The sequence below is a fragment of the Podarcis raffonei genome, chromosome 13, assembly GCF_027172205.1.
Source record: "Podarcis raffonei isolate rPodRaf1 chromosome 13, rPodRaf1.pri, whole genome shotgun sequence".
In the NCBI taxonomy this organism is placed as follows: Eukaryota; Metazoa; Chordata; class Lepidosauria; order Squamata; family Lacertidae; genus Podarcis; species Podarcis raffonei.
In genome coordinates this window covers 13,410,810-13,424,996 of record NC_070614.1, presented here as the reverse complement: position 1 = coordinate 13,424,996, position 14,187 = coordinate 13,410,810, and the positions used below count along the sequence as shown (strand labels likewise).

Sequence of the window (14,187 nt, the reverse complement as noted above, 5' to 3'; positions counted from 1 at the left end):
AAGGAACTTTAAATCACCTGGAAAGAGCGGGGCAAAAGGTAAATTGGATAAGCCTGGTGTTTGACAGCCATTATACACATCCATCCCATGCTAACTTTTAGTGATTTGATGGGAGGTGGGTTATATTCAAGCACTTAGCACTTGAAAAAGATACTGTAGTGGGATTTTTAAGGGCTGATGGTGGCAACCAAGTTTGTTTAATCATGTCTGCCTCCTTCAAATGTAAAACGGGTTGGGGCGGATCTTAATTGATTATTGCAAAGGTCATGGGTACCACTTTGTGCTCAGTTGTTTCAGCCAGTTGTTTCCAGCACATCTGAGCCAGCCTGGGAACGGTTTATGTTCGTACCCCTTGTTCTTAGGCTCCTGTTGTTAAAAACGCACATCCACACACACACACACTTTGTATGCGAGCAAGACAACCAACAAGCTGCTATGCAGTCTCACTTGGCCCCGAGAATGAAAATCGTAGCGCAAGTCTGCACAGTGTCACCACAGGTAGTTTTTTTTAATTGTACGAATTGTAAATGCAGCTCCTGTGTTCCTAGTCAGGGTGAAGGAATCATGAGCCAGTTCCGCTGAGCTACATTTTTTTAAAAAGCCTGTTTTTTGTGCTGCATATGCAGTGGACTCAGGTGTTTTTAAAGATGTATCACAAAAGGTTCAAGTAGCTGGTGACAAAAAAAAGTAAACAAAAAACTATGAAAAAATGCACCCGTTTCAATTTTCACAATTATTTTTTTTAAATAGAGATTAAAAGTTCAATGTGCTTATCTGTTTGCTAGAAGTATGAGACACTTAGTGTTTTGAAATGCATGCATGTTAACAAGGTGAAGTCTCCCAGGTGGGACAAACGAAATAAAATTAAAACTTTGTGTACAGTTCTTTTTTAAAAATGTATTTCTAAGGCAGGGGAAAACTGGGGAGGTGGGTCTCGAAAGGGAGGCAGGGTGGGAAGAACTCACTTTTACATTCATTCAGCATCACAGGCTGACAAATATTTGGCTGCAAGCCAGCAGTGGAGAACCTCTATCCTGCAAGCTGCACCCAGAAAAAGCCACAGTTTGATGTCACCCAGTGACTGACAGGTGCCCAGTCACACTCGCTGTCAAAATAGTTAGCAGGGGCTGGGAAGGGACTCAGCCCAGTATACCTGAAGGAGCATCTCCCACCCCCATTGTTCAGCCCAGACGCTGAGGTCCAGCTCCAAGGGCCTTCTGGCGGTTCCCTTCCTGCGAGAAGTGAGGTTACAGTGCAACCTTGTGTTACGTACTGTCCTCCTTGCGAACACTGTTAAGGTTAAGAGCTCCTCTAACCTGGACACAGGTGGCGCTGTGGTTTAAAAACCACTGAGCCTTGGGCTTGCCAATCAGAAGGTTGGCGGTTTGAATCCGCGTGACAGGGTGAGCTCCCGTTGCTGTCCCAGCTCCTGCCAACCTAGCAGTTCAAAAGCATGCCAAAAAGTGCAAGTAGGTAAATAGGTACCGCTCTGGCGGGAAGGTAAACGGTGTTTCCGTGCGCTGCTCTGGTGTCGGTGTTCCGTTGCACCATGCTGGCCACATGACCCAAAAAACTCTGCAGTGGACAAACGCCGGCTCCCTCGGCCCGTAAAGCAAGATGAGCGCTGCAACCCCAGAGTTGTTCACGACTGCACTTAAATGTCAGGGGTCCCTTTACCTTTACGTAACCCAGAAGTAGATGCTCCCAGTTGCAAACTTTGCCCCGGGATGCGAGCGGAAGTCGCGCGCCAGCAGCAGGAGGCGCCATTAGCGAAAGTGCGGCTCAGATTATGAACGGTTTCGGCTTAAGAACGGATCTCCAGAACGAATTAAGTTCGTAACCAGAGGTACCACTGCACAGGGAACCAGGCAGACGGTCTTCTTGGTAGTGGCGCCCACCCTGTGGAACGTGCTCCCATTGGATGTCAAGGAAATAAACAACTATCTGACTTTTAGAAGACATCTGAAGGCAGCCCTGTTTAGGGAAGCTTTTAATGTTCAATGTTTTATCGTGTTTTTAATGTTCTGTTGGGAGCCGCCCACAGTGGCTGGGGAAACCTAGCCAGATGGCTGAGGTATAAATTTATTATTAATTAATTAATTTGTTATTTATTTGGCCCACCCAGCAAAACAGTCTGCAGTAAGCCAATGTGCCAGTGACTGGCTTTTGCCTTCTCCCATCTTCTGCTTCCTCCCAGTGGCTGCGTTGGCGAGGTTTGTTCTCAAGGCACTGTGGCTTGTTTTCAGCAAAACAAATCACCACCTCTGGTTTCTCTCAGTGCCTGTGGGGAGGTAGGAGCAAAATGCACGATTCATTTGTGCTCAGTAAACCATGGCTTGCCCTGGCATAGGGATATGGCCTTTCTGCGAGGCTCAAAACATGCCAGAAACGTAGACCATCTTTCCTTTTCTTCCAGATCCAAAAGTGAACTAACTTCACCGCTTTAGGTTTTAGAGGAATTCCGAGCAAAGCCCACCTGTGTGTTAACAGATAATTAGCTTGAAATGACTAAAGCTTCAGGGGATCTGATCTGTTGATCCCGTTAAAATTCATCTGTTTGTTCCGCATGCTGCCTCAAAGGAAATTGAAACTTAACGGCTTTTGAATCTGTTTTTATCAGAGGCTAGCAGGCATTTTGCACTTCCGAGCAAACTTACTCTAGGCTTCCCTGCTAGCAATCAGAACTACAGAAAAATGAACTTGACATTGCAGGAAGTTCTAGACGGGCACCCTGCCCCCCCCCCCAATTTACGCGTGAACACATATACGTGGAGTGCTGGGAAATAATTACGTAAATAAATAGAATCATATTCTTATGGCGTGAGAGAGAGCTGGAGAGTCCTTGTGGCTTGTGAGGAGATCCTAGGTAAAGGGTCCCCTGACCATTAGGTCCAGTCGTGACCGACTGGTGTTGCAGCGCTCATCTCGCTTTATTGGCCGAGGGAGCCGGCGTACAGCTTCTGGGTCATGTGGCTAGCATGACTAAGCCACTTCTGGCGAACCAGAGCAGCGCACGGAAACGCCGTTTACCTTCCCGCCGGAGTGGTACCTATTTATCTACTTGCACTTTGACGTGCTTTCGAACTGCTAGGTTGGCAGGAGCAGGGACTGAGCAACGGGAGCTCACCCCGTTGCGGGGATTCGAACCGCCGACCCTCTGATCGGCAAGTCCTAGGCTCTGTGGTTTAACCCACAGCGCCACCTGCATCCTACCAGGAGCCTAAAGAGGTCAGTCAAGGCAAAGGAAACCCCAGAGACCTCAGGCACAGCAGGGCTTTGTTTAGGCTGCTCAGCCTCCCCACCTAATAGCTGATGCATGGGTTAGAACAGCAGCAGCCCCAGATTTCCCCCACGTCCTCCAGCTGGCCCCAGAGCTTCAACCCTAGTTGAAAAGCGATTTGTGTGGAGGGAAAGAGAGCAGGACAGCAGGGGGGAAATGTGTGTTTAGAGGCTTTTTGGAGGATACTCCTAAATTTATGCAATTTCACTTATGTGTGCGATGAACAGAAGCCCTGTAAGGTCACTGAAATAAAATAAATTAAGGTCTTATATATATAATAAGTGTTCATAAATGTACCAAGCAAACATGTACATAAATATAAACCACATGTCTGAAGCAGCACAGGAAAATAGCCCTGAAAACCATTTTGACTCCCAAACTGACCAAATGATTTCTCTGCAAGGTCAAGGAAAACTGAAAAGCCTCCCCATGGTCTTTTCATTCACAAATCCTGTCTTAAGGGTATGTCTGTGTATGAATAGGGTGAGCCTGTGACCTGGCTCAGGAACTAAGTATTTATCATTACAAAAGACTGGCCAGGCTCCCCAGGGTATCCAATCAAGTGAGCATTAACAGGTAACCTGCCAGACAGGAGGTAAACAACGCACTCAGATTTCTGTTGTAGACCACTCTTTCTGTGATGTAGGTATGATGTATCTGGGGGGGGTGGTCTTGAGCTACACCCCTTCTGTGATGTATGTATGATGTGTCTAGGGGTGGTCTTGGACTCCAGGGCGGTCAATTTAAAATGTCTATATAAGGGCGGGCACACCTTTGTTCTAGGTCCTCCTCCTTTTCTGCGAGTGAGGGGAGCACCCTGTTGCAACAGTTCAAAAAAGATCAGGCTTACTTGCTGCTTTGCTTCTCCATATTCTCTGGTTGGCCTCTGTTATTTTCTCCGACCGATGGAGAACCTGCAAAGGACTCTAATAGGGCTCTGGTGTCCCCCAAAAGGGAATCAGGGCAGATTTTCATTTATTACATCATCATCTAACTCCAGTCCTTCTGTAGTTCTGGTGGGACTTGCAACATAATAAATAAGGAATATTCTGTACGTGAGACAAAAAAAAGCCTCAATAAAAACTACCCTTACGTTTAAAAATGAAGACTATCTTGCAAGAGACTTCAGGGGATTTTCAAAATTACCTCTTTCAGTGGTCTTGAAATATGTAAATATGATGAAATATAACCTATGAAAAGGTTGACAGCTGGGCTAGTGGAAGATCCAAGTTTCTTTAATGTTATCATACCAATAATTTACCCAGAATACTGCTTTGTGCTGAAACTTGATAAACACGACAGTGGTACCTTGGTTCTCAAACGTAATCTGTTCCAGAATTCCATTCAACTTACGCAACGTTTGAAAACCAAGGCGTGGCTTCCGATTGGCGCAGGCGCCCTGGAAACAATAGCTGACAGCCGCACTGGACGTTCGGCTTCTGAAAAACCTTCGAAAACTGGAACACTTACTTCCGGGTTTTCAGCATGTGGGAGCCGAAATGTTCAAGAACCGAGGTTCCACTGTAATCATCTTCGAATGGATTTTTCTTAATGACCTTATTGCTTACTGTTTTCAGAAGTGATAAAGTTTGTGTATTATAAATGAAAAACCTAGTAGAATTCTTAGTGAAAACATTTATTCTGCCAAGAATACATCTCATTTCCATCATATATAATTTTGAGCTCTGACAACAAAATCATATACGGTTTTCTTAACAGAAGAGCATTCCAGCTGCTAAGATAACGTCAAGTAAAATATTGAGCATCCCAAAACAACTGTGCCTTTTGCTTAGTCCATACGAGCTTTCAGTGTTCGGGTAGTTATCTTGTCCTTTTCACTGGTGAAGAGAGAAAAGAGGAGGAGAAACGGAGGTGAAATCTCACACTGATGCCCAGAGTGTAAATTATATTTTTACCTCTTGGGGAATTTCCGTCAAGCATCGGCCACTCACTAGAAAAACAAGGAGCTTAGCTAGGTTAGTCCAGCTCCCTTGTCGCAGATGCCAATCATTTTCTCACTGGTGCAAGCAGGAATGCCTGCTGCTCTCTAAACCTACCCCCAAGCAGGAGGGGAAACTAAATTACCATATTTTTCAATCTATAGGACGCACTTTTCCCCTCCAAAAATTAAGGGGAAATGTGTGTGCGTCCTATGGAGCGAATGCAGGCTCCTTGGCTTCAGCGATAGCAACGTGAAGCCTCCGAAGTGCAGTGGGAGCGCTCCTGCCGTGCTCCGAAGGCTTCACGTTGCTTTCGCTGAAGCCTGGAGAGCGAGAGGGGTCAGTGCGCACCGACCCCTCTCGCTCTCCAGGCTTCAGTGAAAGCAACGCGAAGCCTCCGGAGCACAGCGGGAATTCGTGCTGCGCTGCGAAGGCTTCAGGTTCCTTTTGCTGAAGCCAGGAGAGCAAGACTCTCCTGGCTTCAGCAGAGAGGGAGAGCTGCGCAGCGCCCCTTCAGCCAAGCGGGAGGAGAAATGGAAGGGGCTCCGTTTCTCCTGCCGCTTCACTGAAGGGGCACTGAGCAGAGAGGGGGAGAATTTTTTTTTTCTTGTTAGGGAAAGGTAAAGGTACCCCTGCCCGTACGGGCCAGTCTTGACAGACTCTGGGGTTGTGCGCCCATCTCACTCAAGAGGCCGTGGGCCAGCGCTGACCGAAGACACTTCCGGGTCACGTGGCCAGCGTGACATCGCTGCTCTGGCGAGCCAGCGCAGCACACGGAAACGCCGTTTACCTTCCCGCTGGTAAGCGGTCCCTATTTATCTACTTGCACCCAGGAGTGCTTTCGAACTGCTAGGTTGGCAGGCGCTGGGACCGAGCAGCGGGAGCGCACCCCGCCGCGGGGATTCGAACTGCCAACCTTTCGATCGGCAAGCCCTAGGCGCTGAGGCTTTTACCCACAGCGCCACCCGCGTCCTTTTTTCTTGTTATCCCCCTCTAAAACAAGGTGTGTCCTATGGTCGGGTGCGTCCTATAGAGCGAAAAATACGGTAGCTTCATCACTTCCATGGGACTCATTTTTTTGGGTCAGCCTTGAGGCTGGTAAGTAGAGAGCTACTCTCCCTGCAGCTAAGCCATGAAGATCAAGCAACCTCTTGGACATGTTTTGCAGCAAACGTACTGAAAAAAAGAGCCAATCACAACAAACCAAAAGCATACTTACATGACATGAACTATCACGCCCATGCCTGACACGGCATCTCTGTCCACAGCATTGAGCATGGCTTGGCCTATGGTTTCAAAGAGGTCGTCTGGTTCCTGCATTCAAGAGGGGAAGAGAGAAACCCTTGACTTGCACTTGGAATTCCTTTAGGTGTGTTGTATCTAGAACGAGCTTTGCATGAGTCTCCTTCTTTGGAGGTCTTTAAGCAAAGGCTTGACAACCATATGTCAGGAGTGTTCTGATGGTGTTTCCTGCTTGGCATGGGGTTGGACTCGATGGCCCTTGTGGTCTCTTCCAACTCTATGATTCTATGATTCATGAGGAGGAATGAGATCACGTGGCCCTTAAGTTTTAATCTGACAATTGTAATTTTTAGTCTTTTAAAGGCCCTTAAGTTTGTAATCTGACAACACGTGAGGTGGGGTGGATTACAACATCATCATCATCATCATCATCATCATCATTATTATTAAAATTGGTATACTGGCCTTCACCCAAAGATCACAGGGTGGTTCACAACATAAAAATACTAAATGACAGCACAAAATACGTAACGAAACAAAAACAAAGCAATCACACACACCCCACAAACACACCCCAAAGGTGTGTTTAATCAGCCAAAGGCCCGGTAATAATAATAATAATAATAATAATAATAATAATAATAATAATAATTATTATTATTATTATTATTATTATTATTATTTATTTGTACCCCACCCATCTGGCTGGGTTTCCCCAGCCACTCTGGGCAGCTCCCAACAAGGATTAAAAATACATCAAAATGCCACAAAATGTTCCCTGAACAGGGCTGCCTTCAGATGTCTTCTAAATGTCAGGTAGTTGTTTATCTCTTTGACATCTGATGGGAGGGCGTTCCACAGGGCGGGTGCCACTACTGAGAAGGCCCTCTGCCTGGTTCCCCGTAGCTTTGCTTCTCGCAGTGAGGGAACCACCAGAAGGCCCTCAGCACTGTTAAGAGGCACTGTGCATTAGCGAGAGCAGCCGTTTTTAGAGGCAGCCCCACAAAATCTTGGCCTTGCCAAGGTAATGAAAGCAGAAAGACTCATGCCCGTGCTTCTTGTGTGCTCCTGGCTAAGGCGGCATCCCTCTTACCATGTCTGGCTCCCACAGGGACTCGCACATGCCGTACATCTGCTCTGCGCAAGTCCCGCTGACCACAAAGTCCTCCGTTGTCATTGGGCAGCCGATCAGGTCTAAGGAGCAGATGAAGGGCTCGTACGTGACCGGGTCCAAGCCGGCTATCACGGGCTCCGTGTAGTAAGGTCCAAACCTGAAAACAGCAGGAAAAGGCGTGTTAGCTATCCATTCAGTAAACTCGTCCCAAACACCATCTAAACATGACAAAGCTATGCTAAAAAAAAGCTATTACAAACGCAACTTCGAGAAAAGGGGAAGCAGCAGGAAAATACGTCCAATCACATTTCCGTTGGGATGCCTAAGCAGACAAGTTTAGGTTATGCTTAGAATTGGCCAGATCTTCAAATATCTGGAGAGAAGGGCAGAACTCCCCAGCCCCTCCAGTTCAGACATAGCTTGCTAGAGCTACCCAGAGCACTTTTTGCGGTACACCTGCTTTTGGCCTGACATATGTATTGATTTGTGTCAGGTGTGCAGAGTCCTACCCTCCCTTCGGCAACTTCACAGACAAGAATTACGGGAAGTTTATATTTTATGTTGTTGTTGTTTAGTCGTGTCCGACTCTTCGTGACCCCATGGACCAGAGCACACCAGGCACTCCTGTCTTCCACTGCCTCCCGCAGTTTGGTCAAACTCATGCTGGTAGCTTCCAGAACACTGTCCAACCATCTCATCCTCTGTCGTCCCCTTCTCCTTGTGCCCTCCATCTTTCCCAACATCAGGGTCTTTTCCAGGGAGTCTTCTCTTCTCATGAGGTGGCCAAAGTATTGGAGCCTCAGCTTCAGGATCTGTCCTTCCAGTGAGCACTCAGGGCTGATTTCCTTCAGAATGGATAGGTTGGATCTTCTTGCAGTCCATGGGACTCTCAAGAGTCTCCTCCAGCACCAGAATTCAAAAGCATCAACTCTTCGGCGATCAGCCTTCTTTATGGTCCAGCTCTCACTTCCATACATCACTACTGGGAAAACCATGACTTTAACTATACAGACCTTTGTCGGCAAGGTGATGCCTCTGCTTTTTAAGATGCTGTCTAGGTTTGCCATTGCTTTTCTTCCAAGAAGCAGGCGTCTTTTAATTTTATGGCTGCTGTCACCATCTGCAGTGAGCATGGAGCCCAAGAAAGTAAAATCTCTCACTGCCTCCATTTCTTCCCCTTCTATTTGCCAGGAGGTGATGGGACCAGTGGGCATGATCTTCATTTTTTTGATGTTGAGCTTCATATTTTGCGCTCTCCTCTTTCACCCTCATTAAAAAGTTCTTTAATTCCTCCTCACTTTCTGCCATCAAGGTTGTGTCATCTGCATATCTGAGGTTGCTGATATTTCTTCCAGCAATCTTAATTCCGGCTAGGAATTCATCCAGCCCATTTTATAGTCCTTTTTTATTTTATAGTCCTTTTTAATTCAGTCATCTGAATTGGCTGCATGCAGAAATCCACATCTCTCCACAGGGAGAGCAGTTGGCTACACTAAATTCTCCCGCTTCCATCCCCAGCAACATCCTGGACGCTAATGGGAAGTTCCTCTTCCTCCTCTCTGCATTCTTTGTTCTCTAATATGGATGGACCTCCTCGCTCTTGGAGAGGGAGGGTCCCCTTCACTCTCTAATGCCGCCTTTCTCAACCTGTGGGTCCCCAGATGTTGTTGAACTACAACTCCCATCACCCCAGCTAGCAAGGCCAGAGCTCAGGGATGATGGGAGTTGTAGTCCAACAACATCTGGGGACCCACAGGTTGAAAACCGCTGCTCTAATGACATCTCTGCTGGCTGTTCCCTCCCTTCTGTTTCTCTTTCCATTATCTCGTAACTAGGCAACTCCTGTCAAAGCTGCCCCATGTCTGTCTCTCTCTCTGCTCCTGAAACTGCTGGAAAGAGGGGGAGGTGAAATTTCCCCCTCCTCCTCTTCAGAGACAAGCTGATCTACCTGAGAATGCATTTCCCATCCTCCGATTCAGACCATTCCCTGACAATTTGAGGGGGTTGGCAGATGAATGATCCCATCTTTGAAGAAGAGAAGAGTTTGGATTTGATGCCCCGCTTTATCACTACCCAAAGGAGTCTCAAAGCGGCTAACATTCTCCTTTCCCTTCCTCCCCCACAACAAACACTCTGTGGGGTGAGTGGGGCTGAGAGACTTCAAAGAAGTGTGACTGGCCCAAGGTCACCCAGCAGCTGCATGTGGAGGAGCGGGGAAGTGAACCCGGTTCACCAGATTACAAGTCCACTGCTCTTAACCACTACACCACACGGGCTCTGAGCAGGAGGGATGGGCCACAGGACCACAGGATGGATGCTTTGAGCAGGAGGGATGGGCCACAGGACCTCCTTGTCTCTTCCAAATCAAACTAGTGCTTCAACAGAACCACCAGCCAGCAGAGATTCCAGGAGTTCAGTTGCAGCTAGGGCTTCAGTCTGTTCTAGGATTTATCTTCAGTTCAATCCCATGCATTCACCCCCCCCAATGTTACTGAACTTCTTAGCTGAAATGCAATTCTTTTAAATCCTTTACCGTCTCTCATACAGCAGGTTAGACACCATACTCATCAGGGTCTGCGGTTTGATTTGCCGGCCTTCTTTCAGCTCATAAAGATTCAGCCGGAACTTGAGCCTCTGAGCGCTGTTAAGAGACAAAAACTGGTGTTTATTCCATTTTAAGGCCCTAAATCCATTTTCCACTTGGTGGCTGAGAAAGAACAATGTACATATCTCAGGACATTCTGCAACTGCTCCCCATTGCATGGCGGGTAGTTGTTTATTGGAGAATTTTGGACTAATTTGAGTAATCTCGTTTCCTTTATGCTTGCTTGATTTTTTTTGTAAGACCAAGATCATAGTCTTAGTTGTTGCAGGATACAACACAGATCTATGCAAGTACTTTGCAAAACTGGCACCGGCTGGAAGCCCAGACTTCTCTACTACAGTGGTACCTCGGGTTACATACGCTTCAGGTTACATACGCTTCAGCTTACAGACTCCACTAACCCAGAAATATTACCTCGGGTTAAGAACTTCACTTCAGGATGAGAACAGAAATCATGCTGCGGCGGCACGGTGGCAGCAGGAGGCCCCATTAGCTAAAGTGGTGCTTCAGGTTAAGAACAGTTTCAGGTTAAGAACGGACCTCCGGAACGAATTAAGTACTTAACCCGAGGTACCACTGTACTCACAATTTGATAACTTCAGCTTAAATTTAGAACCTCCAACCTATTGTCTCTAAGAATTGGGTGTGGGTGTGTGGATTATTTAATGGCAATGTGTCTGTTATGGATCTTAAACACACCCCGTGAAAAAAAATTGGCAATGTCATTTAATAAGCCATTCCTAAAACATGTTTGCATTTGATCTGATTTGAGTTTCAATTCAAAATTGCACTGTTCTAAGACAAAGCTATTGCTGGACTACAAACCCCATCATCCTTGACCATGGGCCATGCTGGCTGGGGATAATGGGAATTGGGAGTCCAAAAACATCTAGAGTTTCCCATCTCTGTTTTAAGAGGGGAAAATGTAGCTCATTCTTCTAGGAACTTGGCTTCTGTGTTTTAAAAAAGCAAAACAAAAACAAACCCTCAAGGTACTGAATATTTTAACCTTCAGTTCACAGGATGCGTGTGTGCTGGTGATCTATAACATGCTCAGCTGCAGGGAATTTTTGCCTCTGAAAAAAACTGTCCCTGTGCAACAGCTCAGGTGATGAGAAAAACTACAAAACATTATCTGTATTTTCTGATATTCCAAAACATTTTCTGATATTCGCAACTTCAAAGCAACCTTGCCAAGAGAGCCACTCTTTCCATTTTGGAAGAGTTGGGGATACCAAGACCGAAAGAGCAGCAATTCACAAAAATCTAGCCACGAACCTCCCAAAACAGTTCCCAAGGCCTCTAGCACTGGACAACACCAATTTTCTTGCTTTGAGCAAGAACAAATACTTACACTGTCTGAACATCAGTGGCAAGTCCAGCCAAACCGATGAATAATCTGTCTCCCATTGGGAAAATTTTCTGGAAATCCGTAGTCACCATCTGAGCTTGAATGCCAAACCTCCGGTCAGCGGCAATGGCAACACAGTTTTTCCCTTTCATGGCCATTACGGCCCCACCGTTATAGGACATAATAGACTGGGAAAGGAGGGAGAAGGCAGGCTGGTTAGTCAACATTATTAAGAAACCAATTTGGCAACACTTTTTCACCGAGATGGAGATTTTCCAAGTCAGACCACTAAGTGGGAGCCTCTTCGGTAGGACGGTCAACTACACACATGTAAGGAAAGTGTGTCAGAGATCTGACACGGTTCCCACTTTCTTCCAAATGTTGTTAGAATAGAGTGCGCCTCTGGGGGCGAAGTCAAAATGCTGTGCTAGCAACACCAAAGTGACTTCCCTGGGGAACAAGACTGTGCAGCGCATATGGAGGTCCTGGGCTGCACGGACGACAAGACCCCCCCCCCCTCTGCCTCGCTGATCAAATCCAGAGGAAAGCAGAGCAATACATTCGGCACCAGCTTGGCTGCAGTTGTGGTTAAAGGTAAAGGGACCCCTGACCATTAGGTCCAGTCGTGGCCGATTCTGGGGTTGCGGCGCTCATCTCGCTTTATTGGCCGAGGGAGCCGGCGTACAGCTTCCGGGTCATGTGGCCAGCATGACTAAGCCGCTTCTGGCGAAACCAGAGCAGCGCACGGAAACACCGTTTACCTTCCCGCAGGAGTGGTACCTGTTTATCTACTTGCACTTTGACGTGCTTTCGAACTGCTAGGTTGGCAGGAGCAGGGACCGAGCAACGGGAGCTCACCCCGTCGTGAGGATTCGAACCGACTTTCTGATCGGCAAGTCCTAGGCTCTGTGGTTTAACCCACAGCGCCACCCGCGTCCCATGCAGTTGTAGTTAGAAAGAAGCATATAAGGCGCCGCCCAACTGTGTTAGGGACCCCACTCCAGATTTCTGCACTCCTTGGCCTTTTCTTCTCCCAAAGATATCCCCTCAAGGCAGCAGACGCTTAGGATCAGAATCTTCCTTCTTTCTCAAGAGTGGGCCTCCAGCTGTTTTAGGACTACAACTCCCATCATCCCTAGCTATAAGGTAAAGGTAAAGAACCCCTGGATGGTTAAGTCCAGTCAAAGGTGACTATGGGATAATAAATAATAATAATAATAATAATAATAATAATAATAATAATAATAATAATAATAAAAAACAACTTTATTTATATCCCGCCCTCCCTGGGCTCAGGGCGGCTAACGCCAGTAAAATTACAATAAAAACATAATGGGGAAACCAATTTAAAATACAGGTTAAAATACAATTTAAAATGCAGCCTCATATTAAAAGTGGATCAAAACCATAAGGGGAAGGAAACATAAGGGTCAGACTGAGTCCAAACCAAAGGCCAGGCGGAACAGCTCTGTCTTGCAGGCCCTGTGGAAAGATGTCAAGTCCCGCAGGGCCCTAGTCTCTTGTGACAGAGCATTCCACCAAGTCGGGGCCAGTACTGAAAAGGCTCTGGCCCTAGTTGAGACCAATCTAACCACCTTGCGACTTGGAACCGCCAAAGTGTTGTCATTTGTGGACCTTAAGGTCCTCCGCCGGGCATATCAGGAGAGGTGGTCTCGTAGGTATGTGGGTGCTTGGCCATAGGTACGTGGGATGCAGCGCTCATCTTGCTTTTAGGCTGAGGGAGCCGGCGTTTGTCCACAGACAGCTTTCTGGGTCATGTGGCCAGCATGACTAAACGGGACATCATGACGGAAACCAGAGCGCATGGAAATGCTGTTTAACTTCCCACCACAGCAGTACCTATTCATCTACTTGCACTGGTGTGCTTTCGAACTGCTAGGTTGGCAGGAGCTGGGACAGAGCAACAGGAGCTCACCCATCACAGGGATTTGAACCTCCAACCTTCTGATCGGCAAGCCCAAGGGGCTCAGTGGTTTAGACTACAGCACCACCCGCATCCCTAGCTATAGCAGGACCAGTGGTCAGGCATGATGGGAACTGTCGTCCGAAAACCACACACCAGCTGCAAGCCCAAGTTTGGGGAAAACTCTGTCCCAGATGCACTACCTTTCCAGATAGTCAGTCCCATGTGCCCCTATGTGGACAATAAAGAAAACCTCAATTCCCCAAACCCCAGGCGGGCACCTGGAACCACTGGACGGGGGCCAACTTTCGCTATCGCTTCTACCAGAGCCCGGGGACGATCCCGGGCTGGATTAGGCCAGAGCCCAGCGCACCCACCCTCCTCTTTCCCACCGGATCTGCGGGAAGGGGAGCCGCCTTTCCCCGGCCTCTCCCTCCCTCGTCCCCCGGCGATTCGCACCCAGAGCCTGGCCGAGGGCTCCCATCTTGGGAGAGGCGGGATTCAGCCAGGAGCGGCCGATCAGCGCCTCGACCACCTCGGTCCAGTGGCACCCCGTTCCGCTGGTCATTCCCCCCCCCAATCGCAGCTCCCCTTTAGAACCCACCATGATGGACGCTGGTAGGAAAACGAGCCCTTATCCCCGCGCTCCTCTCGCTTCCCGTCGCTCGCTGCCGCTAAGGCCCGCCTCCGCTTCCCTGCCACTGGCTAGCGTCGCCACCCGCGCCGCTTCC

At 47.8% G+C, this 14,187-nt stretch overlaps 1 protein-coding gene across 1 annotated transcript; it reads right to left on the bottom strand.

The window, feature by feature from the left end:
* Positions 1-4,900: 4,900 nt before the first annotated feature.
* Positions 4,901-14,187, bottom strand: PSMB3 (proteasome 20S subunit beta 3). Its single transcript, XM_053363109.1, has 6 exons — positions 14,061-14,187; positions 11,536-11,720; positions 10,110-10,217; positions 7,556-7,733; positions 6,440-6,534; positions 4,901-5,118 (listed from the first exon to the last, which is right to left on the bottom strand). Exons 1-6 carry the CDS (start codon positions 14,061-14,063, stop codon positions 5,070-5,072), a joined length of 618 nt encoding a protein of 205 aa, XP_053219084.1. The 5' UTR covers positions 14,064-14,187; the 3' UTR covers positions 4,901-5,069.

Coding starts and splice junctions, on each gene's coding strand:
- PSMB3 (XM_053363109.1), bottom strand. Junction 6,535..7,555: donor CCCTGTGGGAGCCAGACATG/GTAAGAGGGATG, acceptor TCTTGAATGCAG/GAACCAGACGACCTCTTTGA. Junction 5,119..6,439: donor GGCGTGATAGTTCATGTCAT/GTAAGTATGCTT, acceptor TCTCTTCACCAG/TGAAAAGGACAAGATAACTA.